Below are 27,215 nucleotides of genomic sequence, written 5' to 3' on the forward strand. Positions count from 1 at the left end.
GAATGTTTCACCCCTTGATGTAGCGGGCGGATGGTCTCGTCCACCCACGGCATCCTCTTCGTTGGCCGGGTGGACCAATCGCGTGAGGCGCCGGGGGCTTCCCGGGGCGGATCCGCTCTATTGATTTGAGACGGCCCACGGGGCCGGCTCTCACCCGGCGTCTCTCCACTTACCACGCTCCTCACCACACTCTCACACACAACTTGCTACTCACCACACTCCTCACCACACGCTCACACCCAGCTCGCCACACTCCTCACCACACGCTCACACCCAGCTCGCCTGCCGCTCCTCACGCGGTGCGCTCACCGGCAGCTGTACGTCTCTTATCGCTCGCCTCACCAACAACAACAACAACTCACTCGCTGGACACCGCTCCACGCTCACCACTCACTCGGCCCATCAGCTCAACTCTCACTCACCGCTCACACCACACAGAGCCATGTGGATCTTCGGCTACGGCTCGCTGGTGTGGAAGGTGGACTTCCCCTTTGAGACCCAGCTGGTGGGCCACATCAAAGACTACAGCCGCAGGTTCTGGCAGGGCAGCACGGACCACCGCGGGGTGCCGGGCAAGGTGAGCTGCTAGCCCCACGTGCCCTGCGTGGTGAGTTGTGAGGGTGAGTGTGGTGAGAGTGATGGGTGAGTGTGGTGAGTTGTGAGGGTGAGTTTGGTGTGAGTGTGGTGAGTTGTGAGGGTGAGTGTGGTGAGTGTGGTGTGAGTGTGGTGAGAGTGATGGTTGAGTGTGGTGAGAGTGATGGGTGAGTGTGGTGAGGGTGATGGGTGAGTGTGGTGAGAGTGATGGGTGCGTGTGGTGAGTGTGGTGAGGGTGATGGGTGATGGGTGAGTGTGGTGAGTTGTGAGGGTGAGTGTGGTGAGGGTGATGGGTGAGTGTGGTGAGGGTGATGGGTGAGTGTGGTGAGGGTGATGGGTGAGTGTGGTGAGTGTGATGGGTGAGTGGGTGAGAGTGGTGAGGATGATGGGTGAGAGTGGTGAGGGTGAGTGTGGTGAGGGTGATGGGTGAGTGTGGTGAGGGTGATGGGTGAGTGTGGTGAGAGTGATGGGTGAGTTGTGAGGGTGAGTGTGGTGAGTATTGGGTGAGTGTGGTGAGAGTGATGGGTGAGTGTGGTGAGAGTGAAATTGAGCGGTGAGCGTGTGGTCGATGAGTGAGTAAATTATATTTTCGGTACCACGGTGGGTGGCAAATGCTCATTATGATTTTCTTGTAGAACGTCATCGTAAGGTCACACATACCTATGATAGCAAGGTCCTATTGGTAGCATTCGATAAGACAATATGGTGACAAAGTGTACAGGATTAAGGAAGGTACCGTATGTTTGATGGAGAATATAATTTTGCGGTGAAAACAAACGAATGTGATGTGAAACATTTATGCAGTATGAAAGTCACTAATAAGTGTATCAATGAACCAGGTAAGTACGCTATGCTATCTGCCCATGGTGGACACATGGTGGACACTGCTCAAGATGTTACTTGCCCATGGTGGAGACTAGAGAAGCATTTGCCACCCCAGGTGGTACCGGCCAACTCAGGTGGGCCTAATGCAGGAGGCGAGAGTCGGGGCAGGGCACGGATCGCTTGTGACCGGAGCTGCCCGGAGCTGAGTACAGGAATATCAAGGCCGTAGCCATGGAGTCAACATTGGGGGGGACCAAATCTTCCAGGGGGTCTGGGGGTCCCAACCCAGAAAAAAAAAATCTAAATTTGAAAACTCATTTCCTGCCTGAAATATTAAATAATTCACTAGCACATGGGATGGACTTTTTATTTATTTTTTACAACAATGCCTAATAGTGTATTGTTTACATTGCTCTGTTTTTACTTTTTTTACCATGTATTGTTTCATTATTTGCAATGGCAGAGATTAGGGATTAATAAAATACAACCATAGCCACAATCATATAAACAGAAATCTATGCATTGATTTATATGAAGACAAGTCCAGATATTGTGGCCAAGGTTTAGCAAATATTTTTTATTTATTTACATAACATAGCAAAACATTTATATCGCAATATATTGGGGGGGGGCATTTTGAGCATATTAGAATATTGGGGGGGATGTGTCCCCCCAAATATATATTATAATTACGGCCTTGCTGAAAATATAACCCCGGGTGGTTGGGCGATTAGAAGCTCCAGAAAAAAATAGGAGTAGTCCTCGACTTACGAACGTGCCCCGGTCCCTGAGACCCGTTCGTAAGTCGAACGGTTTATGGGTTTGAACACAATACTTTACTGTAATTAAATGCACACACGGTCAGTGTTATAAAATGTGTTATGGTTAAACATAAAAGAGGAGCATTGTTGAACTTATAAATAATAATAAATATTGTACATTTGAATATAACGATGTAATAAATACTGTGTAATTTTTAAAACATTAAATAACATAAATAGGAACAAATGTGTGAATTATTTTCACTTACCTTGAGTTCTGATGCTGGCTTGCTTGTCAGAAGGGGGGCGCATTGAGTGACCACAATTGTACACACACAGGGCGCGCACGCACACAGACACCCTAGTGACAAAGATCCCCCGTGTAGCCTGAACGAACTATTACTGGCCAAGACTAATAAGAGAATCCATTGAAATTGAGAGAAATACAAATAATTTTAACCGCTCTGACAGCTGCAGGCTTAGTGCATCCTGGAAGCGTATTGCAGTACATATGAAATTAACGAACTCCAACAACATATACGTGTGCGAATTTAAAATGATTTGTATGCTTTGCACGTGTCATGAGCATTTACATTTATATTAATCACCAAATTGGTGCATCGTTATGTGCCTACCTGCTGTCATTAAGGTTAAAATTCATACACTTTTTAACCATTTTCCATTCGGATGATGTACATGTACGTCATCAGTTATTCTTCCGGTTCCGTTCCAACAAAATAACTTTATCGGTACCGAGGCGCCCACAAGGCCATGCGGGATGGCGTTGTGGCACAGTTTGGCGACGGCTGTCATAGAGTGCGGTCGTGTCGCAACAGTTCTCAGCGGTAGGTACGACGCCTTTAAAAACAACGACGCCTTTAAAAACAACGACGCTATGCGTCTCTAAATATAATTTAACGCTAACCGCTTGCGCGTTCCGAGATTCGGTGATGAACAGGCCACCGACCCTGCAATTTGCAGACGTGTTGGAATGGGAAAGGGTGAACTCTGGGATTTAAGCCATGGCCTCTGCGTTTAATGGCCTACGCTTGCAAATGATAGTGTCGGTCTCTTCTTGGACAACTTTGACATTTCTCATGACTTGGTAATGCCCACAGAAATAACCGGATGGCAGCAGGAACACTGGCATGATAGAGTGGTGAGCACACTGGACTCGCATTCCAGAGGTCGCTGCATCGTCCGATCTGCTGGTTCGACAGCTGAAACAATGGGCAAGTTGCTTAAATCCTCTGGCCTCTGTGCACCCAGAAGTACGAGCGTCAGTGTGCACGTGGCTAGGTACAATGTGGGCACTCCCCCCTCTCCCCAGACATCTGACCAATCGTGGACGAGTTGGACACAATACCCTCTCATGAATGGTCTCTGGAGCTCTCCGCAAGCGGAGGCCCATTTTGCATTTTGCCAGCAGTGGTGTGAGCAAGGAATTGCATTGCTGCACCTTTACCATTTGTTTACCAGCAGTCACGTGTCGTATTAGTACTATATAAACGAAGTAAAGACATGCCTAGCTTACGCAGTATGGTCCTGTGCTCTTCTTGCTTATGGCAATATGTACAGGAGTTAAATACCAATGTGAAGATCATCTATCCACGAGAGGGCTTCAGGAGAGAGTTTGTGTAGTGCAATCCTGTGACCATATGATCGGACATATCCCGTGTGGCGAGTCACTCGTTATGGTTACAGGTACGAGCACATGGATTGTGGCCAGGTGATGTGTAAGTACAGTAATTTCCCGGTTTACGTCGGGGATGAATTCCTGAAAGGGGCGACGACGAATATCGAAACGACGTCAATCGAAACGGTGCACAGGGCCGTGGGTGGAGGCGAAGGCTGAGAGGCGACAGATACGAGGACGGACGATGCTGTGAGCGACTTGAGTGTGGGTTGAGGCGCGGCAAATAGAGTAGTAGCAGTGTTAATAAAGTGACGACGTATTTGCGAAACGACATGAAAGCGGGAGACGTAAATCGGGGGAATTGCTGTGCTGAAAATGTAGTTTGAAGCTGTGTTTGTTGTACACTGGTGTCTTGTATTTTTGACATGACATAAGGGAATATTGAAGGAGAGAGTGAAGGAGATATCTCCTCGAGGATGTGCCGCACCTAGTAGCCCGGCCCTTTGACAGACTGCCAGTTTCTGAACCGAAGAAAATATGCATCATGCTGTGACTAAAAGATCAGATATTTATTCCACACATCTATACCGATAATTATGTGCATATGCTTAAACAAGGGGATATTGAGACGTTAGTGGAAGGCCCCAAAAAAATGTAAAGTATTATTATAGATGGTACAATACATTTTATAAAATGTCCTATTTGATTTTATTGGTTGATAAAGTGTTTTGAATGGAAATATGTTTTACATTAAATATGTTGTTTTATTGCGGTTGAGTTGTACCATTTAGCTGTGTGGACACACCACAACGATGGGGAGTTGAGTAGAATATATCATCGAAACTCGTTGGCTCTTGATTCGCAAAAAAATTTTTAGCAAGAATACTGCGCCTTTAGGATTCTTTGGGTTCGGAGTTTATTCCCGAGGCTTACGAACATCGCTTTTGAGAGCAGCACACCCACTGGGAATAAGCTCGTTTAAAGAAATGCTGACGTTCTGGATTTATATTTGTAGGCAAATAATAAAAAAAACAGCTAGCATGTTGTCTTGAGCAAAATTTTACATTTGTGCTTGAGGGCTGGCATAAATTACCATTGAAATTATCGTAAAAACTTGAGGGAGCATTTTGGCAAGTAATTTCACAGTTGGTGGTTATGAATGTGCCCCATTGGCAATGTCATGAATAGTTCAACGATGTGGCGTGCTTTCATAACTCTTGGTGTTGTGATACGGTAGACTTTAATGTCATAAATTTATCATAGGTTAAAGAACTCTGAATAAGAGAAACATGTTTTATTATTGCTCAAACTTGGCTGTAACGTCGATTTAATGTAACACATATTTGCTATTTCACTCCCACTTATGTTCAATTGTGCTATTATTCTTTGGTTCTTCCGGTAAAGTCACGTAGATAGGTTCAAACACATACTTCACCAGGAATATAACATTCTACAAACAAGTTGAAGGCAGCCCAATTGGTTCTCCCTTATCTCCGGTTGTAGCCAATGTTTTCATGGACAAATTTGAGACAGACGCCATCCAGGCATCCACTCTGTCCATCCTTGTGGAAGAGGTACGTAGATGACACGTTTGTAATTTGGCACATGGCCTTCCCGCTCTGAAACAATTTCTCAACCACATAAATTCCATACACCCAGCCATCAAATTCACCATGCAGGTGGAAAAGGATGGCACGCTACCATTCTTGGATGTTCTAACCAAAAAGAGACCAGATGGCTCAATGGGCCATTCTGTCTCCAGGAAAGCCACGCATACGGATGCCTACCTAAAACCTGACTCACTCCACCATCCATCCCAGAAGAATTCCCTCATCAAAACTTTACACCATAGAGCTCGATGTATTTCCGACCATCACCACCTAGCCAGTGAACTAGAGCACGTACACCAAGCTCTCAAGATGAATGGATATTCAGACTACACAATCCGTAAAGCTATCACCCCAACCGTTGGGAAGGAGCCATTTGGGGACCCAATCAAAACCATCATCTTGCCATACATAGCAGGGGTCACCAAAAATATTTACAAAATCACGAGCAAACACAAGATCCAGGTTAGATTTAACACAGTACATAAAATTCGTGATCTGATCCCATCTGTTAGGATAAGATCCCTGACATGCAATACCCCGGCGTCTACAAACTAAGCTGTGTCTGCGGCAGTAGTTACACTGGGGAAACTAAGCGACATGTCTCAGACCGTGTTCGTGAACATCAGGCAGATCTGAAACACGGTAGGACCAATACCTCAGCCGTGGCTCATCATTGTTTTAATGCAGTGGGCTCACAAAATGATTTCTCTAAGACGAAGGTACTTTGCAAGCCCACTGACTGTCACCAAAGATTCGTTCATGAAGCCATCCATATATATAGACACGGACACAATTTCAACCGAGAGGCTGGGTACAAACTCACCAATCATTGGAAGGACGTCATCAACCAGTTTAAGTCATAATTAGCTGTAATGTTTTTATCTTGTCACCTTCCGATGTTAGTTTTATTTTACTTAATATGGGACAAGCAATTCCAGTTCCTGCGGTGTCGCCCCCTGCATTTGGAGTACCACAAGTTTTTTATTTCTCCACGGCTCGTACGTTTACCCAATTACATAACCATTGCTGCTGGTTTACCAGGACGCTTGGGCTACGCCCATTTTTAACCTTTAAAAACACCTTGCCTTGGGTGGCTTCCCACCTCCCCTTTTTTCCACCTAATGACGACCGCTTGTGTTGCGATCGAAACGTCGTAGTTTCTCGTTTATTTTTTTACCTATCTACGGGATTTTGATTTAAAGCTTTCGTGACTGCAGGGATTCATCGTCGTGAGAATTATTTTAACATGTTTTATTTTTATTATTTTATTATTTTCCATCTACGTGACTTTACCGAAAGAACCAAGAAGACTATCTACGGGACTTTACCGAAAGAACCAAAGAATATGAATTCCTGCAGTCAGGAAAGCTTTAAGTCAAGATACAATTGTGCTGTTGGCATTGTCTTAGTATAAAAAAAGGAATTACTACAGCAAGCCGCGCACCACCACGTTATCACGGAGCAGTCCCAGAAGATGTCACATAACTACTCCCGATGACATTTCAAAAGGCATTTTTTCCACAGTACGAACACACCTTATAAAATGTGTGCCCTGTACGTCAAACTGAAATGTCTTGTTTAGCCACGGGGCACTTTTATCGATGTAGATTTGATTTAAATAACAGTAGTCTGCTGCCAAATTACAAAGATGCATAGATGTAATCTAATTCACTTGAACTTTATATTGTCAAATTCACAATCTTATTTTCTGAAGTGAGGTCAATTTGAGTGCTTCTCTCTAATGTGATGGTCATAATCCAGAGTTGTTGGATATATCAAATAAATGGGAAAGCACACACGAAGGTAAGTATGAACTTTCAATTGAAAATAGTGTGTGTGTTTGTTCTGTAATTCACACTCAGGTCACCGACTTTGGCACAATTGTGATGAACAGAAGCATAAAATACAGTGCTGAATAAAAATGTTGTGATTCGTTAGATATGTTTTGAGTCGGGACAAGTAATGGTGTGGCTAATTTGTGTCGTAAGACCCTCTACCACCCGACATAGCCAAAACAAGTGAAATTGTCAAGTGGAGAATTATATGTTTCTAATTATTTTTGTTCTAGCTCACTGGTGAAATGAAAAACAATTCTCGCAACCAAATGTAGCAATTATATACATGACATTTTGCCTGAAACTATGTGAGTCATCTTCAGGGAAATTCAGGAAGTCCGGTTCCTTAAACCCATTGAATGTTTCTTCCACTCATGGAGCAGATGGTAGCTTTGGTACACTCCACATTCTTCTCGCATTATTTTGTATTAAATATTCACTGGCGATGTTTGCCTTTTGTTAATGGTTGATATTGGCCATACAATTTTGTAATATTTCCTCTAACTGCTGAGGTCCCCCGACTGTAGAGTAATTTTGGATATGATAACCCTCCAGGAAGCCAAGCAGGGTCCCATTGGCGATTCTTCAGCAGTGCTCTTCGTTTGCAGTTAAGCTTTTGGTGACAAGTCAAGAGAGACAATGCCAAAGGCCACCATCCATATTTACACACTTTATATTCTACGGCTTCTTGCAGTGCACGTTTCCACATTAACTATGGATTGATATCGTGCAGCAGACAAGAGAAGCTTAATTATGCCCCCAAATTTTGGTCGGAGCCAGAAAGACTGCTGTTGTAGAACTGGCAAGTTGTTGTGATACTTTGCAATATTTTAGACACACCAGTTTCTTGATTTGACGAGTAAAACATATTACAAATACATTTACAAAAAAATATATATTACAATTGATTAGATTGTGGCGTAATATTTAATTACATTCCGTAATATGTATTTATTGCCATCCGGCGTTTGTGATCAAATACAAGTCGTGTGCTGTGGCTCGATAAATCAGAAAAGTATACTCTCTAGACTGTCAGTTTAACACGTAGCAGGCTTTCGCGACCAATATCATACATCATACAGGTTTTTGTGGGTTAGATCGTGTAAATATATAAATATGTCGTTAAACCCGCCACCACCCGACACAGCCAATTAGAAAGGTTTGTCACGTAAACAGAACATGCCAATTTGTTACTAGTCCAGCACACCGGTGTGTTGGAGAGCAAAGCCACAACATTTATAATTTGTCAGTAATTACAACTAGCTCCATCAGGTGACATCCAGATTTGTGGAGAAATCAGCCTGTTTCATTCCTTAAACAGAGGGTAGATATGTTGACAACACTTGTGTGCTCTTCTTGCGCGAAGTGGGGGGGGGGGGGATTAATGAATGCATATAGATGACTATGGGTACTGTGTGTAAGGTGCAGCCCTGCAATTGCTTGTTCACACCACGACTGGCAGAAGCACAGGCACGAGAGGAAGCTCTCGAGAGGAAGCTCTCGAGAGGAAGCTCTCGAGAGGAAGCTCTCGAGAGGAAGCTCTCGAGAGGAAGCTCTCGAGAGGAAGCTCTCGAGAGGAAGCTCTCGAGAGGAAGCTCTCGAGAGGAAGCTCTCGAGAGGAAGCTCTCGAGAGGAAGCTCTCGAGAGGAAGCTCTCGAGAGGAAGCTCTCGAGAGGAAGCTCTCGAGAGGAAGCTCTCGAGAGGAAGCTCTCGAGAGGAAGCTCTCGAGAGGAAGCTCTCGAGAGGAAGCTCTCGAGAGGAAGCTCTCGAGAGGAAGCTCTCGAGAGGAAGCTCTCGAGAGGAAGCTCTCGAGAGGAAGCTCTCGAGAGGAAGCTCTCGAGAGGAAGCTCTCGAGAGGAAGCTCTCGAGAGCTCCCTATACAGTGTACCTGGACGACTCTTCTACCCTGGCCAAGAGGTGGGAGTTACTCCCATTTTACCCCGTCACACGCGACCTCCCGATCGACTAACCATGTTGCACCCATGCCTGGGTGGACAGAGGTGGCAGGGATTTAAGAAAGTTGCACCATTGTATCAGCTGCCACGCCGGGAGAACGAAATTTAATCGGCGGCCTCTGGATCGCAAGTCCGGTGTGAAAACCATCACAGCACGGCAGCGGCCCTGTAGATTGTGTAAACATTCATTATATGGACACATTCATGTTTTATGTGCTTTAAAAATGATTTTGTCTAATGTGCACTATAAGTGGGACCTAATGTAAATAACGATCAGACATTTGTGCTGAGCAGTAGCATTTCATGGGACCCGTGGCCAGCACTGCTTTATGGTTTAACCCGACAGAGCCAGCGTGATGTTTGCACACAACATGAGACATTATTGCATTCAGAGAGGGCCTCGCATCCGAGGGGGAGCGACTTGGCATATAACACCGTAAACATCTGAGCGATAAAAACAGAGCAGGTTGGACAGCTACTTTGTGCTTGGTTTGCGTTTTGATTGTCGATGGAGAGAAGAAACATTGAACCTTTGTTATTTTGGCTCTTATAAGAAACGGTGAGTAGATTATGTTGCTCTACCTTGGATTGTAATTGCAGAGTATTGTTTTCTTTATTACATCAAGCACAGCTTCATGGACTATTTGTAGATGTTGCTTTTTTCTAAAAATCAGCATGCTGTGTCATTTTGGAGACCCTTTAATATTGCACTGCGTGTAGCAATAGTGCTATGGACCAGTGTCCGCAAGCCTCCAGTACACGAACACAACATACTGACATTCTCGCAACTCTTTTTAGTGAATCGGAAGTGAATTTCAGCGATTGACATCGTTTATTGATAAATTGATGCATCACTGCATTCCATTATTCTTTCGTCAACAAAAGCCAATATAAAGTAAATCGTTAAACTAAAAACGTACTGCTGAAATTACAGAGGCTTTATACGTTTAGACAGTCACATCAAAAACAGTTTGGCAACAATTTCCCCTTTCTTCCAAAGAATCAACTTAATGAAACGTTTTACTCATTCGCTAAAGCGTCAGCAAACATCTGGGCTACTTTTTTTTGTCTTAAAGGCACTTGAGATTTTGTTTGGCCAAAATGAACGGTATGGCCTCACCAAAACGTCTGAAATGTGTTAGAATTGTTGCAAGCGAGCTGCTCTTTGTAATTTATGCCACGGTTTGCCATATGAATTTAGACTCGTGGTTGCTTCTCTGAATACCAGTGCTCGCATTCATTGGCACCGCTACGTTCTATTGCGTTGCACTTCAACGCTCATTTGGTATTTAACCGTGACTTTTCAGTTTAGATGTTTCATTTCAGTTACTGTGTTCTCCTGATTATGCCATCCATTTATTTTTATTTAACGAAAAACTTGGGGGTGCTCCCTATAATCCGGCAATTGGCCTTTATTGCCACCATGGCTACTCCCACCGTTACACGTGCGACCAGGTTTAAATAACATGATTGAGCCTGGCTACATTAGACCACGCTGTCACTTATACCATGACCATATACTCCAGATGATGAGGCAATCTTTTCCCCCAATGTCTGCTCCACGCTCCCTTACTTTATATCTGACAACAATGTTCCCCGCTTTTCCGGGTTGGCGTATTCTAAGTTTCAACCTTTTTTCTTTCAAAATGACCCAAATGTTGGAGCACATCTTACCTTCCAGAGCACCTTACAATCTGGAGAATACGGTACAGTGTAATAATGACATTACAGCAATTTAGTTTGGCAAGTAAAATTATCTCAGGGCCTGTATCGTTGATATCATGCTGTGATACCATATGTGGCTTCAACTGGTTGTATTCACAGTTGATATTTAATTTACTAATATATTCTATCATCATTTGCAAGATTGGAAATGCTGTACTGTCTTGTAATGGTTTCACATTAATATGCACGCATGTTTAAACTGTGACATTTACAATCTATTTTACATAAGGGGAAATTATATAAATTCGTATCCACAGCCCTCTTATTCGCAATGCCTAATGTCCGCCGGGCTGACTGCAGTCTTTATATTATTCTTGTATTTCACAAGTAATAGAACGTATATAGTCCCTATACAGTATGTTGCTCCTTCCACTTATTCAAAGGAATATGGATACTAGACTAGCCGGGCTGCCGATCATGGGCATCTTCCTATTATCTGGAGGTTTTCAGATAATAATAATATGCAGGAGCTGCATACGAGTGCTAAATGGATCCTATTTGACGTGCCATGCCTCTATAATTAAAGGCCACCAACATTGCGCCTCTAAATCCATCCTCTTATCAGCAATAATCTTCAGATAATAAAGATTGATGATGATGGAATGACTGTGATGGCAGTCACGGATTGTGATGATAGTAACATTTGGGAGTAACCATACATCACCTTGGCAATTTGATCAATTGTCGCGAATCCGCGATCTGATTTTTACAAATCTCATTTGCGTTGTTTCGGTCTCGTTCGCATGCTCTCTCGCCATTATCCCAAATGTAACATGAGAATATAATTCACTTTGTTGATGATTTGCGATCACTCGATAATAAGACCTGTTTAGCAGACGCGTCGGGCACATGCAGATTCAGTTCTAGCCTCCAGGATGAATGTTTTCACACAGTTCGTCTGTGTACGCCTAACTGCCATGCACTTTACCCGGAGGCTCAATGATGCAATGCATTAAAGTCACGCAAACCTGTTTATTGTGAAAACAGCATGGCGTAAGGTGAATAAAGTGTGGCTTTCTTTTCTCTGATATGCATTGATTGCATGCATTTTTTCCAAAGGTCTTTTGATTGCAATTCCGGGATTGTATTGCATGTAAAATAGAGTCCGCAGTCAAGAGTTGAATTTCTTAGGTTCTGTGCAATCCTGCATTTGTTTTCGTTTCATGCCATCGCTGAGGTTATAACCACAGCAACAGTTAAATTAGTTTTCTGAAAAGTGAATCAGAAAAATTAAGGCGTAATAAATACATAGAGAAAAATTGTAAGCCATCTCAGATTTGCTGATGCCATAGTTATAACAACAACTGAAATTAAACTACAGAAATTATTATTGAAGATCATTATGAAGAAAGCTGCTCTGCTCAGCTGAAGATAATTATTGTACTTATTATACAATGAAAGCAGTGGATAGCAGGTCAGTATACTTACAGAAGAGAGACTGCATTTGTTTTATTTTTGTACCCAGTATGGTCACTGGGTAATTTACATTCGACTTCTAGAACCCTGGAGGAACGTATTATTCATCTGGCACAGCATTTTACTCGAGTATAATTTTAGATAACAATGACGTCACCCTACGCCATGCTTTTCATGACATTTGCACAATGGCAAGACAACTTTACAGAGTTTCGGGTGGCTTTAGTAAAAACTATCCTAGAATTGTATGGTTGACAGTATTTTGTTTTTATGAACCGAAACAGTTTAGCAGAGTATTTCCGTGCCAATTTGAACAATACTAGAATGTTGGCGGCCTACTCAGCTGCCTTGTTCTCGCTCCTGCGGAGGACTTCCCGGCACGGGGGGGGGACCTTGACCGTGGCCCCCACCCACGTCCGCTTCTTTCCCCTCGGCCCCAGTGTGTGCAGATACTACGAACTCTATTGTATATACACCTACACACCCTACAGATACTACTGACTCTATTGTATATACACCTACACACCCTACAGATACTACTGACTCTATTGTGTGTAGGGCGTGTAGGCATAGACACCTACACACCCTACAGATACCAGAGGTGTGGACTCGAGTCATGTGACTTGGACTCGAGTCAGACTCGAGTCATGAATTTGATGACTTGCGACTCGACTTGGACTTGCATAACAATGACTTTGTCCCACCTATGAGATGTGGACTCGAGTCATGTGACTTGGACTCGAGTCAGACTCGAGTCATGAATTTGATGACTTGCGACTCGACTTGGACTTGCATAACAATGACTTTGTCCCACCTCTGACAGATACTACTGACTCTATTGTGTGTAAGGCGTGTAGGCATAGACACCTACACACCCTACAGATACTACTGACTCTATTGTGTGTAGGGCGTGTAGGCATAGACACCTACACACCCTACAGATACTACTGACTCTATTGTGTGTAGGGCGTGTAGGCATAGACACCTACACACACTGCAGATACTACTGACTCTATTGTGTGTAGGGCGTGTAGGCATATACACCTACACACCCTACAGATACTACTGACTCTATTGTGTGTAGGGCGTGTAGGCATATACACCTCCTCGACAGACCTGTTCTGCACCTGAGAACGGCCGAAACGTCGTGAGAATTATTTTATTATGTTTTATTTTTATTATTTTATTATTTCAATTCTACGTGACTTTACCGAAAGAACAAAGAAAATAGACATTATTTACACTTACATTTCAATGATCAAGGCTAAAGGGTAAGATCGCTGATCCTGATTAAATAAACCTCCAAAATCACTATTTACATATGTAGGATTGGTGTGAAGATGTTTTTATAACACCTTCAAAATCTGTTTTCTTTCCTACATGTTTGTGGTCTACGTGGAGTCCGAGTCACTGACCCCCATTGAGTGAGGAGCGGCACAATTGACCCAGCATACACAGCAAGATGTTTATTTTTGCGCAAGCACATTTACCGGGACACCCGGATAGCCTGCCCACGGATGATGAAGAATTAACTATACTTTGCATTTTTTTAAGGAAACCAATTCACGACTTGTGCCCCGGCGTTTTTGAGCCGAGTACCGAGTGTCGCTGAAAGTGCGAATCAAGCCGCTCGTTTGTAAAGTTCAGCCACGGCGAGCAGCGGAGTGGCGATAAGCCGCCCGGGAGGTGTGCTCGTGCATAGTGATGCGCTCCGTGTTTGTACAGCTTGTACTTTTTAGCGGGATCTGACGTTGAAATGCGTGCAATCCGTCTTTACTCAAACGCGCACGACAGTTTGGTTGAATTGAAAGCAGCAGTAGCAGCCCGCACTTTGCCGATCTCTGTGCACACTGCTGCTGCCAGGCGATGTTTTTTGTTTTTATTTCCCACTGAGCTCGTGCTGGAGCGGACTGCGTGTTTGCATTAGAATGGCCAACGGGATAAAATTATAATTTGTAGTTGCTGCGAAAGCTTTTTCTTATTCATATAACTGCCATAGCAATTCAGTTTATAATATATATATAAAAAATACACAATGTGCTACTTGTGTGCACTTAAGCAACATCACGTTGAAAGTGATTTAAACAAAAAATCTTGTTCAAAGGTGGCCGGGGTGGCTCGGAGGTCAGAGCACGCAGCCAGCATCGCTGACGTCAATGGCCAGGATGGCGTAGACCCAAACACCCTCCAGAGGGTCTCTCCAGAGCTCCCTCGAGTGGAGGGGGACTCCTCTGCCAGCAGCTTGCACTTTTTTCTCTTTTGTAATACAGGCCTGGATATGTCAAATGTCAGAATTTAATTTAAATCCGGTGAACTTTGGACTAAAGCACAGGGCAGCATGCTTAAGGTATGCCTTGTTCTTCTTACAGCATGTGCCGATTAGTGTTACCCAGAGCGTGAACTGTGTCTGCTGCATCCAGTAACTTTGAATGTGATTTTGTCTTTTGGCAGCCTGGCAGAGTGGTCACGCTGGTGAAAGACCCTGGGGTGAGTACCTTAGTGTTGCATACACGTGAGCTGCTTGAAGGTTTCCATACACATGGTATATTATAGACGTAACTCTTCAATCCCCCTCCCGCGATCGATGCAATGAATCAATGTAATTCAGGGTTGCCGTTCAGGACGCACCAGGTTGGTTTTCCACCGTAGATCCGAAGCCATGGAGTCGGCCTGTGGCTGACATTACGCGCGATGAATGAGTCGAGGTGCAAGCAGATGATTGTGTGCTGACACTGCGTTTGAGTTGTACTGACTGATGTCACACAATGAATGCGGTATTTATTAACCACTGCCTCTGGCCCTGTGCAAGACTCGGATGTCTTCTTGTGAGGTCAGCATATCGCAATTTGGTTGCGGCATCAGCATGGCGAGTAGCCAGTGGAAACCCTCCCCCAATTGTGAGGGCGTGGCACTGGCCCACCCCAGATGTGCCAAAAGAAAAAGAGGTTATTGGTTTGAATTGATTTGAAAGAAATTACAAAGATCTTCAAATAAAAGTTAATACATCTTCCATGAAGGCTGTTTTTGTCATAGAGGAATTTAAAGGGTAGCATTTCTAGCATTGGTGCTTCTTTGTAAAGAAAATTTTCCTAATTATATATATTTTTCTGTGGCAGTGTTAATTATGAAAGTGGTGAGTTTTTTAATTATCTGGGATTGCAAAAAGTGCCTTACTTCTCTATTTAAATTCTATAGAGGAGTGTTAATCGATTTGCTGCCAGTAAAATTAAGTTTCACCTGTGACGAATTGACATTCAGAGTTGCAAAATATACGATTCAGATAAATGACGTTCCTGTTACAGATACGTTTAGCCACACGCTCAGTGTTCAATTAGCTCACTTTAAAGTACAATACGGTAACTTTAAGATCTCAAATAAATACGATGACTCGCACTTGTTAAGATGAGGTAGTAACATAATTGAATACCTAATAAATTAATCAAAACTGGCATACATTTATTATTGACAGCGTTGTATTTGTCTTTGCGCGTAGCTCTACGCGCTACATGTGTTGACGTGGAATGTTGAAACGTGTTCAGCGTAAAACTGAAAGGTGCGCTTAAAAAAATAAAAAACTCCCACAGCGTAAGAATGGCTCATTTCATCCCTCGCGTGGAAGCTGACTGTCCAACCTGCTGACGAATGGTTGCATCAGCAGGTCAAAGTGCGCCAATGCTACGAGGTCTCTTTGTGCTTCCCTTTTGGAATGTTCGGAGCCAATCAGGCTGGGCAGACCTCGTTCCCTGTTAATAGCTGGCATCGTGTAGCTTCCTCTGCCGCTTTAGCTGTACAATGGAGAAAAATCGTACGTCTTTATTTTGAATTATTTTGTTAATTGTCATACTGGTGGCCCAGGCCACTCTTGCAAATGATACTCTATCGTGGTTAAACAAAATACATTTTACTTAATTTATCCTCTTCCATAAAATCAAAAGAGTTGCATCTTCATTTGTTGAGTGTATTGTACAGAAACGATTCAATCAATCATATGTGAAATGTTAATTTACATCAGGTGTGTATTCACACCTGTCCGTTGCACGTCCAGAAGATGAGATGTAGCCACAGCATTGTTTGCGTGTGGGAGCTAAGTGGACTTTCGGGTGGTTTTACGGGCCTTCAACCAGCAGTGCATTTATCATGGCTGATGATGGGTCCATCACATGCCCTGGAGAACCAATTACAACATTTCGAACCTGGAGCTGTTCGCGTTACCATTGGCTGAAAGTTGTCTCGTGAGAACTCGTATCGCTTGGCACATGTGATGCTATGCAGGACAGTTTTATCAAGCGGCATTCAAGCTGACAACTGAAACGCAACGGTCAATGCGGAAAGTAAATACATTTTTACATCTCTTGCATGCGACAGAGCCCCACGATGTGTAAAGAGTGGATACCTCGTGCATTAGATTCAAGACAAATTTGGAAGTGGGCAGTTGAAGAACGCACGGCGTTACCCTGTTGGCTGTAGTGCCGGCGTTACCCTGTTGGGTGCTGCATGGTGTGGTGGTGGTGGTGAGGTCATCGTTTAGTGAAGTCAGCACCGTGTTTAACTGAAGATGTGACTGATCGCGCTAATTGTTAAATGTGTTGTGCTAGTCATTGCACTGCTATGAAGAAAATACAAGCTTACGTTATTGTATTTGTGAGATTGATTCTGCTTGAAATAATTTATGTTTCCATTGCGTGTTTTCACAGTTAAGAAAGCAAGGAAAATTAATGTTCGTGGAGGTTATTTTATTTGAAAACATGTGAACAAACTGCAGTGTGTGCACTTGTTGAAAGAGCTTATTTCACAGGCTTCAAGGCATGTACTGCCCATTATTAAACATGATTTTTTCCAGCATGGTAATGTTCCATTATGCGCCGGTATTGCATTCACCGTGTGCTAATGTTATTATTGTATAATACATGTGGTCATGCAGTAACCATTTTCTGACACAGTGTTGCAAGTGTTACCACGGCTGACCTTGAGTGGCACAGTACGGTAACACTACCCCCGTCCTCTCACTATGCGCCATCTTGAGATACACTTTATAAAAATACATTACAAGTCTAAATGTAATCACACGTCGGTGACGTTTATTTGGCGGATGCGGTAGTGCCGGAGTGGTTACTGCGCAGCGCTACGAACCCGATTCCCAGCCACGGCTAAGATCAGTGGAAAATCACATCAGAAGCGGCGCTTTGATTTGCTGTGGCATTTAGGCGACCTATGAAATGTCATTGCTACGCGGAACCAACGGACGGAACACATCTGAGAGGACATCCATCAAAGAGAATTGAGCGATGAGATCGGTTCACGTGCGGGTGCCGGATAGATTGTCGCATCGCAGGATCGTGAGAAGTATCAGTGGCTTGGGGGAGACATTCATCCAGCAGTAGGATGATCATGACAGATGATGATTTTGTGGGTCTTTGTGTGATGAACTTACAATACTTTGCGCTACAAGCCAAACCCTCTCTCAATCCCCCCCCCCCCTTTTCAACATGCGACAGAATTCCGTGTGGGGGGTGGCGTATAAAATCCGCGACGACCTCCGGGAGGATGTCAAGCGGAGGCTGGACATCCGCGAGCAGGGTGGCTACAACACGAGCTTCGTGATGTTCTACCCCCGCGAGGTGGAGAAGGAGCCCTTCCTCTCCATGCTCTACGTGGGCACCGAGGACAACCCCAACTTCCTGGGGCCCGCGCCCATGGCGGAGATCGCCCAGCAGATCCTGATGAGCAGCGGCCCCAGCGGGCAGAACACCGAGTACCTCTTTGAGCTGGCCAACACCATGAGGAGGCTTGTGCCCGAAGCCCCCGACCAGCACCTGTACACGCTCGAGGAGATGGTGCGGGAACTTTTGATCCTCTGCAGCAGCAGCAACAACAGCAGCAATGGTAGTGTCGTGCGTGCTCAGTAGGGCTGCTGCTGCTGCTGCTGCCGATGTCTTTCCCGCCTCTGCGTACGTGGCCGCATGCAGCTGCGGTGTCGCTCCCAGTTCTTTTTTCGTGATGCGTGTGAGCTGACGTTAGCCTCACCGGTAATCGGGAGTTAATCTCAGACGCTAATTGTTAATTGGCCACGGATCAGAATCCTTATCAGAATGAACTGAAAGTGGAACGTGGGGAGGTGTATGGTGCACCTCGGTGTCATGTTTGGAATGCCATGGTTGGGTTTAAGGGAGTTTTTGCCAAGCTACGTTGTATAATATTACAAATATTTAAACAGACCCATTTTAAAAGAGTATTTCTTGAATTGAGCATAATTGGCAGGAATTAATTTTTATGCGTGTGCTTTAAGTGCCTTTTTTAAAGCCACTTTAACGTTATAGAGAAGTTTGCTGCTCATTAGAAACTTACATTTTATGCAATGTCATATGTTTCGTAATTTTCCATGAGCAGAGTCTCATTTAAACTTTTTCTTTTAAGCTAATTACAAAACAGTAAAGGTGAGGTGTTGAGTCCGTAAAAGTTATGTTTTTCAGTTTGTGCAGAGTAGTTGAATAATGAAATTGCAATGTATGGATTCAGTCAAGGTACAAATGTTACCGACGGCTAGAATACTCAACCTGCCCTGCCCATGGGTTGACGGTTAAACTATTTTGCAATATAAAATGTAAACATGCATCGGAATTCATAATAATTGACATAGTTTACTTCAGAGTGCTTGAAAGAGTAGGCCAAGTACCCTTGCAGGGCCTCTCTAGAGCTGCTTCTAGTGGAGGCCCCTTCTAGTCGTGGCTTGACCAAGCAATTGCAGGGCTGCACCTTTATCTTTAACTCCAGGTGTGGCTATTACCATAAGTGTGTTGGCTTGCGTAATTAAGTCTTCCACTAAATTGTCCCCAAGTGTTTGGACCAATTTTAAGTACAGTTACCAATGTAGATTAAATCTATTGTCACTCTACAGACAGTGCTGAGATGAACTTAATGGGAACAATAGTTTGTTTTACTTCATTGAGTAATCTAAAATTATATATTTGACGGTTTTGAAATTTATCAAATATTTAAGCAATTAAATTTCGACATACCTCATGTACCCACCACCTGTTGATAGACAACTTTAGTTATTATTTATTTCACTAAGCTAAAGAGAGTTGTGGCAAAAATATCTTTGTATTTTCGGTTCCATATAGGAGCAAATTAGTGTAACGTTTAGAACGTTAGCAATAATATAATTGTATGAATAAAATGGGTTCAGTTAAATCCAAAGTAGTGTGCTAGCTAATGCTTTTAAGTGAAGATTTCCCAGCAATCGCCAGATGTCTCGTTCCACTTCCGATAAAAACGAATGGGAATACTTGCCTCGTGTGCCCCCCCCTCCAGTCCTAGCTTCAGCGGGCTCGGGTTCGCTAATTGGTGGTTATTCACGTAAAAACTATCTATAATAGAGAATATTACAGTTGATATAATACAGGAGTGTTGAGATGTTCAAACACTAAATAGACAGCTCTTACGAGACATCAAGTCGGCATTAACCACACACAATTGTGGGTAAAACGTGCAAAGAAACATCGTTATATGAGGGATGCGTTGTCCTTGAAGCTGATTGGCCTACACCAGAGCGCCTCCTTCATGGCTTCCTTCACTGGTGCTTTAGACCAAATAATGCCACAAGGTGAACAGCACAAGGACGATGCAAATGCCAAAGAAAATTAGCCTTGGCGTTTGATAAATCGTTTCTTTTTAGAGATGCAGAATTCAAGTTATTGATGTACGGGAGAACTTCTGTTATCCGAGCCCCTATGTACTCGCAACTGCTGTTATCTGCAGCAGCTGGAGGGTCCGCGAAAACTGTTTTTATCTATGGCCCTATTTTAATACTCGCAGTTTTGAGTGATTTTACCCATGGTGCTTAGCAAAGTTGCCTCCTAATAATTACATTGTTTCAAGTGGATAAGAGGGGGGGGGGGGGTCACGTGGCAAATTCGCCCTATTAACCATAGGGGTTATTTGCGATATTTCCCCCACGGATAAGAGGAGTCAAATTGCAGATAGCCCTGCCGATAAAAGGATCCACGGTTATTAGTCCCCCATATCACCGTGGATAAGAGGAGATCTCCTGTAGGACACTTATTACAAAAACATTTTTACAAAATGCCATTAGCTCTAATGCACAGCATTATCTGTCGTCCAAAATGACAGAAACAGGCACTGTATTAATTGTCTACCATACCATGCTTAAAGTGCCGTATTGTGTACGCAAAATATATTCAGATGTTGTGTACACAATGGTGAATTCATAATTGAATTACAACAAGTTTACTGACTCGAGGCTAATTTGTTTTTGGACTCCACTAAACCACTGTTTGTGTCTTTCTGTGATGTTTGCATGAACAAATAAGCATCTGTAATTTTCTTTGTTCGCAGATGGCAGACTTTATGGAACAAAGAAAGCACTTGGGGCAAAACAAAACCAATTTTAATAAGCTGTGCAATATTGTTTTTTTAACATCCACTTTTTTTTCAGAGTTAAGACTTCCATCTGTAATATATAAACGAATAGGGACGCTGACGTGGTGCAATGGTGCACACCTCGGACTTGCAATCTCAAAGTCGCCCCTTTGATGTCGATCTCCCAGCGTGGCAGTGGAAACAATGGTGGAAGTTTCTCGAACCCCCCCCCCCCCGCATCTGGCCACCACGCAGTTTGAGTGAACGGCATCCCGCAGTCGGTTGGTCGCTTGTGTGTGGTGGAGTCAAGTAAACCTCTTCCAAGACATCTGACCAGCATGGAAGAGTAGACCAAATACCCTTCAGAACGGCTCTCTAGAGCTCCGTCGCCAGCAATGGCTTGAGAAAATAATTTCAGGGCTGCACTTTTATCTGCACCACGTGGTGGATTCTATCTTTGAGACAAAATACTGTGGTACACTAAATGCTGGAGAAGATGATAATGATGATGCAGAAGAGGGTGCTGAATTGGTTGACTGTGCTCTGATCCACCCCGACTTATTTTATAAATTCCAACCGTAGATAGATTCATGCATACTCTTTGTTTTTTTCGGTAAAGTCACAAAACAACTATTAGTTGTTTTCATTTAGTTTATTTTATTGATTGTTTTACCTACGTGACTTTACGGAAAAAAACAATGAGTATGAATCCTTGCAGTCACGAAAGCTTCAAATCTAAAATTCATGCATCTTTGGGTCGTCCCATTTTCACTAGTTTTTTCCAAATCTGCTTCTTTCTCCACTGTCATCCTCCAACACTTTACTTGCGTGCTTTCGGATGCGCTTCTGCGGCCGTCTGAAGCTCGTCCGATGTTATAAAGCCACTGGAGCTATGTACATTTCAATCTCGATTGAAAACGTATTTCTGTAGCACTGCTTTGTGCGTTCAGTTTGTCCTTCCCCCCACATCTCCAATGAGCACGGTTTGCTACATACAGTGTGAAATAAGTTCAACATACATTCACATTCATTGGCTGAAAATAAACGAATTTAAAAGCATAAAATGCAAGACCCTTCTGAAAAAGAATAATTGGACTCCATGTGGCTTTCTGGTAAATAAATAATACTTTTTATTATTATATTGAATGAGCCAACTTCAACATATTAACAGTGATGTTGCCCAATGTGAACTGGTGTCCTTATGTATACATGTACATTCGTATGTGGCAATGACGGAAGTCTTTAACACTTCCGGCAAAATATTGGTGTTATGGTAAGGATTGTTTTCTTTTTAGTTAAGTGGTTGCTTATTTTGTAGATACTGTCAGAGAAAATAAAAACACTCATTGACCGGAAAATGTGGTGCCTACCGATACATCTGGCCTGTGAAGTACATCGGGATGATTACGCATTTGTGAAAAAAAGACAATATGTATACGTTCATATATTCTTCACGCGTTGTAAAGCCCACGAACCATGCTCACTGTTCAATGTTGCCTTGAATTGCGCGCATGTCAGTTGCGTGTTGTGCGGGTGACCAAGCACACGGGGTGCGGTGGAGAGGGAACTCCAACGCGCTTGCTCGCCATTCTTTAGTTCACACATCGTGAACGCCCGCCGATGTACTCTACAGAAATGGCGTGTTCAGCACCATTCGGCTGTTGTGTAACATTGCACGGACACATTTGAAAGATTACAATCTGTTCACATTAATGGCACCCAACACGTAACAGGGGTGTCTGTGAGGAGGCTCCGATCTCCCATCCACGTTGTCCTCGGAGGACTGTGGACGTCTGCATCTCTCGACTTTGCGCTGCGTGCAGATACTCGCACGGCGAACGTCGCCACGCGCAAATGACCGCGTGCGTTCGTGGTCATTTTGCCGCATAGGGACTGCTGTCATTAGGAAAGGGGGGGTCCCCTAGGTAATAAATAAATAAATACAACTGTGGCTGGGCATTCGACTGGTTGAGATGCAAGCGATGTAAGGCGCTCAGAGTTGCTGGCTAGTTTCAAGCACCCAGCACATGCAAATGCATCGCTTATTCATGAGAATCCCATCAATCTGCTCACAATAACCTCACTACCACTATAACCCAGAAGGTTTGATGAAAAAAAAGTTGCATGAATGCCTATCGGGTGTCGGGGATTGTTTATTTATTTGATGGATTTGTTTTCTGCAATGTAACAGCACGACAAAGTCTGCAATAAATACGGTGATTAAATGGATTCGCTGCTCTTTCCGTGGTCACCCATTTTATCCCGTGGCATTCAAAAGTTGGAGAGGTATTTTTTTAACACTTCCAGCACCCCAGACCTGTTACGCAGCGCTGTGGACTCGATATTTGCTTTGCTCTTGTTGATGGTGCGTGTTCTGTGGTTAACATTGATAGTGTACCGGCCAGCATGTGACGGGCACCACATCCACCTCACTTTTCAAGTGACAACCACAGCACGGCTTGGGGCTACTGCGCAACTAGACTTATTGTTCAGCGCGATCCATTTGTAGACACCCCACTAAAATCAGCCATGGTCAATCCACTGCTGGAGGAAAACGTTACCAAACCATCACCATCTCTCGTGATCGTACAATGGAATAATCCACCTCGCACCCGCACACGCTCATTCGATCGCTCCATCGCCTCGATGGACATTCTGATCTTTCCCGAATAAAATAATGTGGAGAAATTATAGATTACTGTACTTTCTTTAAAAAAAACCCCTTCGTATGTCCTCTACAAACCTAAATACATTTATTACAATATATCGAGAAATCGCTTTCACAATATACATTCACCCCGTTGGAAGAAATTAAGAGGGAGTCGTTATCGCACCTAGGTCCATGCTTCTTCGTATATCGCACCCAGGTGTGTCTGGGTGCGGGAGACTTGGGTGAAATCGGTCACACCGCACAATCCCATCGGTTTGCATTCACACTGCACTGGTGTAAAGACCAGTGTGCATGCACATCGGCGTTCTTTTGAATGCAGCGAAGCGTTCCTTAGCCTCGCATACTCATCATGGCAACAGCTGCGTTATTTGAACAGTCTTGAGATTGTGGTGTTCCTACATTTATAATATTAATAATGCTTCTTCGGGTGCTGCTTTATCACAGCTTTGTAATTTAACAAGCATTTATATTGTAATTGTTTAATGCCACGGGTGGTAGCATTGGCATATCAAAGTGTTCTTGTACATAAACGGTGTTTTAATAAGGCTCGTAAAGGAATGTTGCCTTTTTGGAATTGTTAAATTGAGTGTCTGCTAAAGGTAACTCAAGTGCGCACTTCTCAGGTTCGACGGCATCAGATTGTATAGTCGTGTGAGTAGAGCACCACCCTGGGACAGCTGTGAATGCGAAGCAGTTGACACGGCAGTGGGAGACGCATTGTGTGAACACGGCGCGTACGTCGAACTACACCTTTGTATTTACCGTAGTCTCTGGATGGGTACGGACAAATGTCAAAGTGGCTAAGAGATTGTTTGCTTGGATATGTGTTTTAATTTGCTCACGCGTGTTCTTGGTGTGTGCATTATAACACACGTAGCGCACGTGTTGTTCTTGCTGACGCATGTGCGTGCCACACTTGCTATTATTTGAAGGTCACTTAATTACAATTTAATGTGACGTTGTTTTGTGGTGGTAAAAATACAAAATGTGCAAGAAAAAATGACGGTCGATCGATCGATCAACGCAAACATAAATTCTACGACCGTGGTGGTGTCGTGGTTGGTGGCACACGGAACTCGCAATGCAGAGGGCACCCACTCAGTCTTCCGGCACGCCAGTGGCAGCAATGGGCAACTTCACCAATCCTCCGCCTCTCTCCACTCAGCATTGCAAAAAATGGGTACACCAAAGTCGGTCACTCGTTCAGGTCACGTGTGGTGGGGTGAAGTGTGGGTACTCCCATCTCTTCCAAGACGTCTGGGGCAGCGTGGAAGAGTAGGCCGAATACCCTCCTCGCGGGGTCCTCTCTACAGCTCCTTGCCGTGGAGGCCCGCCTGCCAGCAGTGGCGAAGAAGAAGCAGTTGCAGGCCTTGACCACCTTTCAAGTAAACGGCAAGGCCTTGGCAGAGATTGTGTGCTGCTATGCGCGTGTGGAGCGTGCGGCTGAGAGGGTGAACCCCCAGGCTGCTGCATGTCGAGGCAGCGCGGCGCGTGCGGACGCAACGTTTGTAAAGTAGCGCCGCCACGTGCAGCGGGTTGTGTAGTCGTTTATCACACTGTCACAAATGTAAATTTTTATGTTACTGGGTAGTAAGTGTTATTTCCTAATTTCTTATGCCTCAAAAGTACAGAAAATGGCTTTTATTGCCCACAAACTTTGCTTTTGTGACCAGGACAGTGATATTTTGAAATTCACCTATTTTCAATAAAAAACGGGCGAATTTGTGTCTTTTCGTTCATATAAAATAAACAAACAACATGAATAAAAATTAACATGTATTTATACTAAAGTAATACAAAATTACTACAAAAGATTTAGACACCAAGGCACACTACCACAGGCGGGACTGGCCACAGCGGACCGAGTTCTCTGTGGGGAGGAACAACGTCAAGTGGGAGCCACTGGTGGACCCTGGGAAGGTGCTGATGCCACCACTGCACATCAAATTGGGCCTCGTGAAAAATTTGTCAGAGCTGTAGATAAGGAGTCGGCAGCCTTCAAGTACCTTCAAGACTTCTTCCCAAAGCTGAAAGCGGCTTGGAACAGCTTTGTCGCAGTGGTTCGTGGCTTCCTGGGCAATCACAAGTTCGCAAACTATGTGGAGCTGGTTGAGACTCTGGTGAAGAACTACGGCACAATGGGCTGTAGGATGTCTCTCAAAGTCCATATCCTTGATGCTCATCTTGATAAATTAAACGGGAGCGTACTCGGAGGAGCAAGGCAAGCGCTTCTTCCAGGATATACTGGACTTTGAATCCCCGCTACCAAAGACAGTAGTATAACGAGAACATGATGGGAGACTACATTTGGGGCTGATTCGTGAGAGTGATTTACAGTCTAATCGTAAATCTCGAAAAACTACTCACTTCTAAATATTTCGTAGCCACTTTTTAAATTAACTTTAGTATAAGTACATGTAAATTTTTATTCATATGTTATTTCTGACTTTATGTGAACGAAAAGACACGAATTCGCCCGTTTTCTCATCGAAAATATGTAGATTTTAAATTATCACTGTCCTGGTCACAAAAGCAAAGTTTGTGGGGAATAATAGCCATTTTCTATACTTTTTAAGCATAAGCAATTACGAAATAACACTTACTACCCAGGAACAAAAATAGTGTTACCATAGTGTTATCTTTCAAAAATGACACGAGAGTTGGGCGTGCAGGACTTTCATTTGCGATTTGATTCTGGAATGTTATCGCAGAGCACGTGGCCAGTGTTTGAAACCAAATTATCCGAAAAAAAAACCTTTTGTTCGATGGTCACTGTTTTTTTCTTCTTTGTGTCGTTTTAATCTAAAATTGTGTATGTGGACGAACCCTGTAGGTGTATATAGAGTACATTCACGGATGTGCATATCTTACGGCAAACAACATGTACGGTACATTATTTCCTCGTAATAAATACTTCATTGGCAAGACGGCGTGCCGAGACGGGTGTTGCCACGGCTGAGCGGGAGGTGAAAGAACGAGATTGTAGATCTTCGCTTGTTGACCCTCGCCGAAGGAACATTTACATATTTATTTTCAAATTGGAGCTGAAAGTCAAATATCACAAGTCACCGCTCGTGAACTTGTATTTCCTCACTCTAAAACAAATGTCTGCTTGAATGCATATTTCCATTCGGGCATAAAAGTTTATACTTGCAAAAACATGCAGTGTTGACTTTTTGAATACAACTGTTAATGTGAAGCTAAGATTATTTAGTTTTTCATTTTTCAAAACGCTTGTCTGAATAATTCCCTATAAAGGAAAAAATACATATTCAAAGGTGACCCATTTATAGATAACCCACTTATTTCTTATGACCCTCTCAACTTTTATTCACGGGTGACTGAATGCTGTCTTGTGAAAATAGATGGCTCCGTATCGTCGCGTTGAACGGTTGTAAGAAGAGTACAAGAGTATCGAGATTCGTTGGAGACACGTCGAGGATTTGACATAAAACGTCGCGATTATAATTTCTTCCTATCATTTTAGTGTGGTATCTCTAAATGGATGGCCAGTATTTATGAGACATTTTAACACTTGAATACACTGCCATAAAACAGCTGGTCCAGCCTACCGCGATTTGCTTTGTTCATTAGGGCTCTGAATGTACGTTATGTTGGGTGATACACAATCACATAGTTGTGTGTGAGTGCTACAAAGGTCCCATGATGTATATGGCCACAGGTCGTTTTTTTACAGTACTGTGTTAGTACAGCAGGGGGCGTTAGTCAGTCGACCCGTGGCACCTGGGTCTGCCCCGTGACCTCCTGCCAGCGGGCGTTCGACACTTCACGTGGCCTCAAGGTGCAC

At 43.7% G+C, this 27,215-nt stretch overlaps 1 protein-coding gene across 1 annotated transcript; it reads left to right on the forward strand.

Moving 5' to 3' along the window:
- The first annotated feature begins 308 nt into the window (after nt 1-308).
- CHAC2 (ChaC glutathione specific gamma-glutamylcyclotransferase 2) lies at nt 309-22,965 on the forward strand. Its single transcript, XM_078868306.1, has 3 exons — nt 309-577; nt 14,809-14,844; nt 17,853-22,965. The coding sequence occupies exons 1-3, from the start codon at nt 443-445 to the stop codon at nt 18,261-18,263; spliced, it is 582 nt and encodes a 193-aa protein (XP_078724432.1). The 5' UTR covers nt 309-442; the 3' UTR covers nt 18,264-22,965.
- The last annotated feature ends 4,250 nt before the right edge of the window (nt 22,966-27,215 follow it).

This window comes from Lampetra fluviatilis, chromosome 25 (genome assembly GCF_964198595.1).
Source record: "Lampetra fluviatilis chromosome 25, kcLamFluv1.1, whole genome shotgun sequence".
In the NCBI taxonomy this organism is placed as follows: domain Eukaryota; kingdom Metazoa; phylum Chordata; class Hyperoartia; order Petromyzontiformes; family Petromyzontidae; genus Lampetra; species Lampetra fluviatilis.

Bases quoted from the DNA above. Each gene is read 5' to 3' on its own strand.
- CHAC2 (XM_078868306.1), top strand. From the start codon at position 443: ATGTGGATCTTCGGCTACGGCTCGCTGGTGTGGAAGGTGGACTTCCCC. The intron at 578-14,808 runs GTGAGCTGCTAG...GTCTTTTGGCAG, and splicing joins ACCGCGGGGTGCCGGGCAAG to CCTGGCAGAGTGGTCACGCT. The intron at 14,845-17,852 runs GTGAGTACCTTA...AACATGCGACAG, and splicing joins CGCTGGTGAAAGACCCTGGG to AATTCCGTGTGGGGGGTGGC.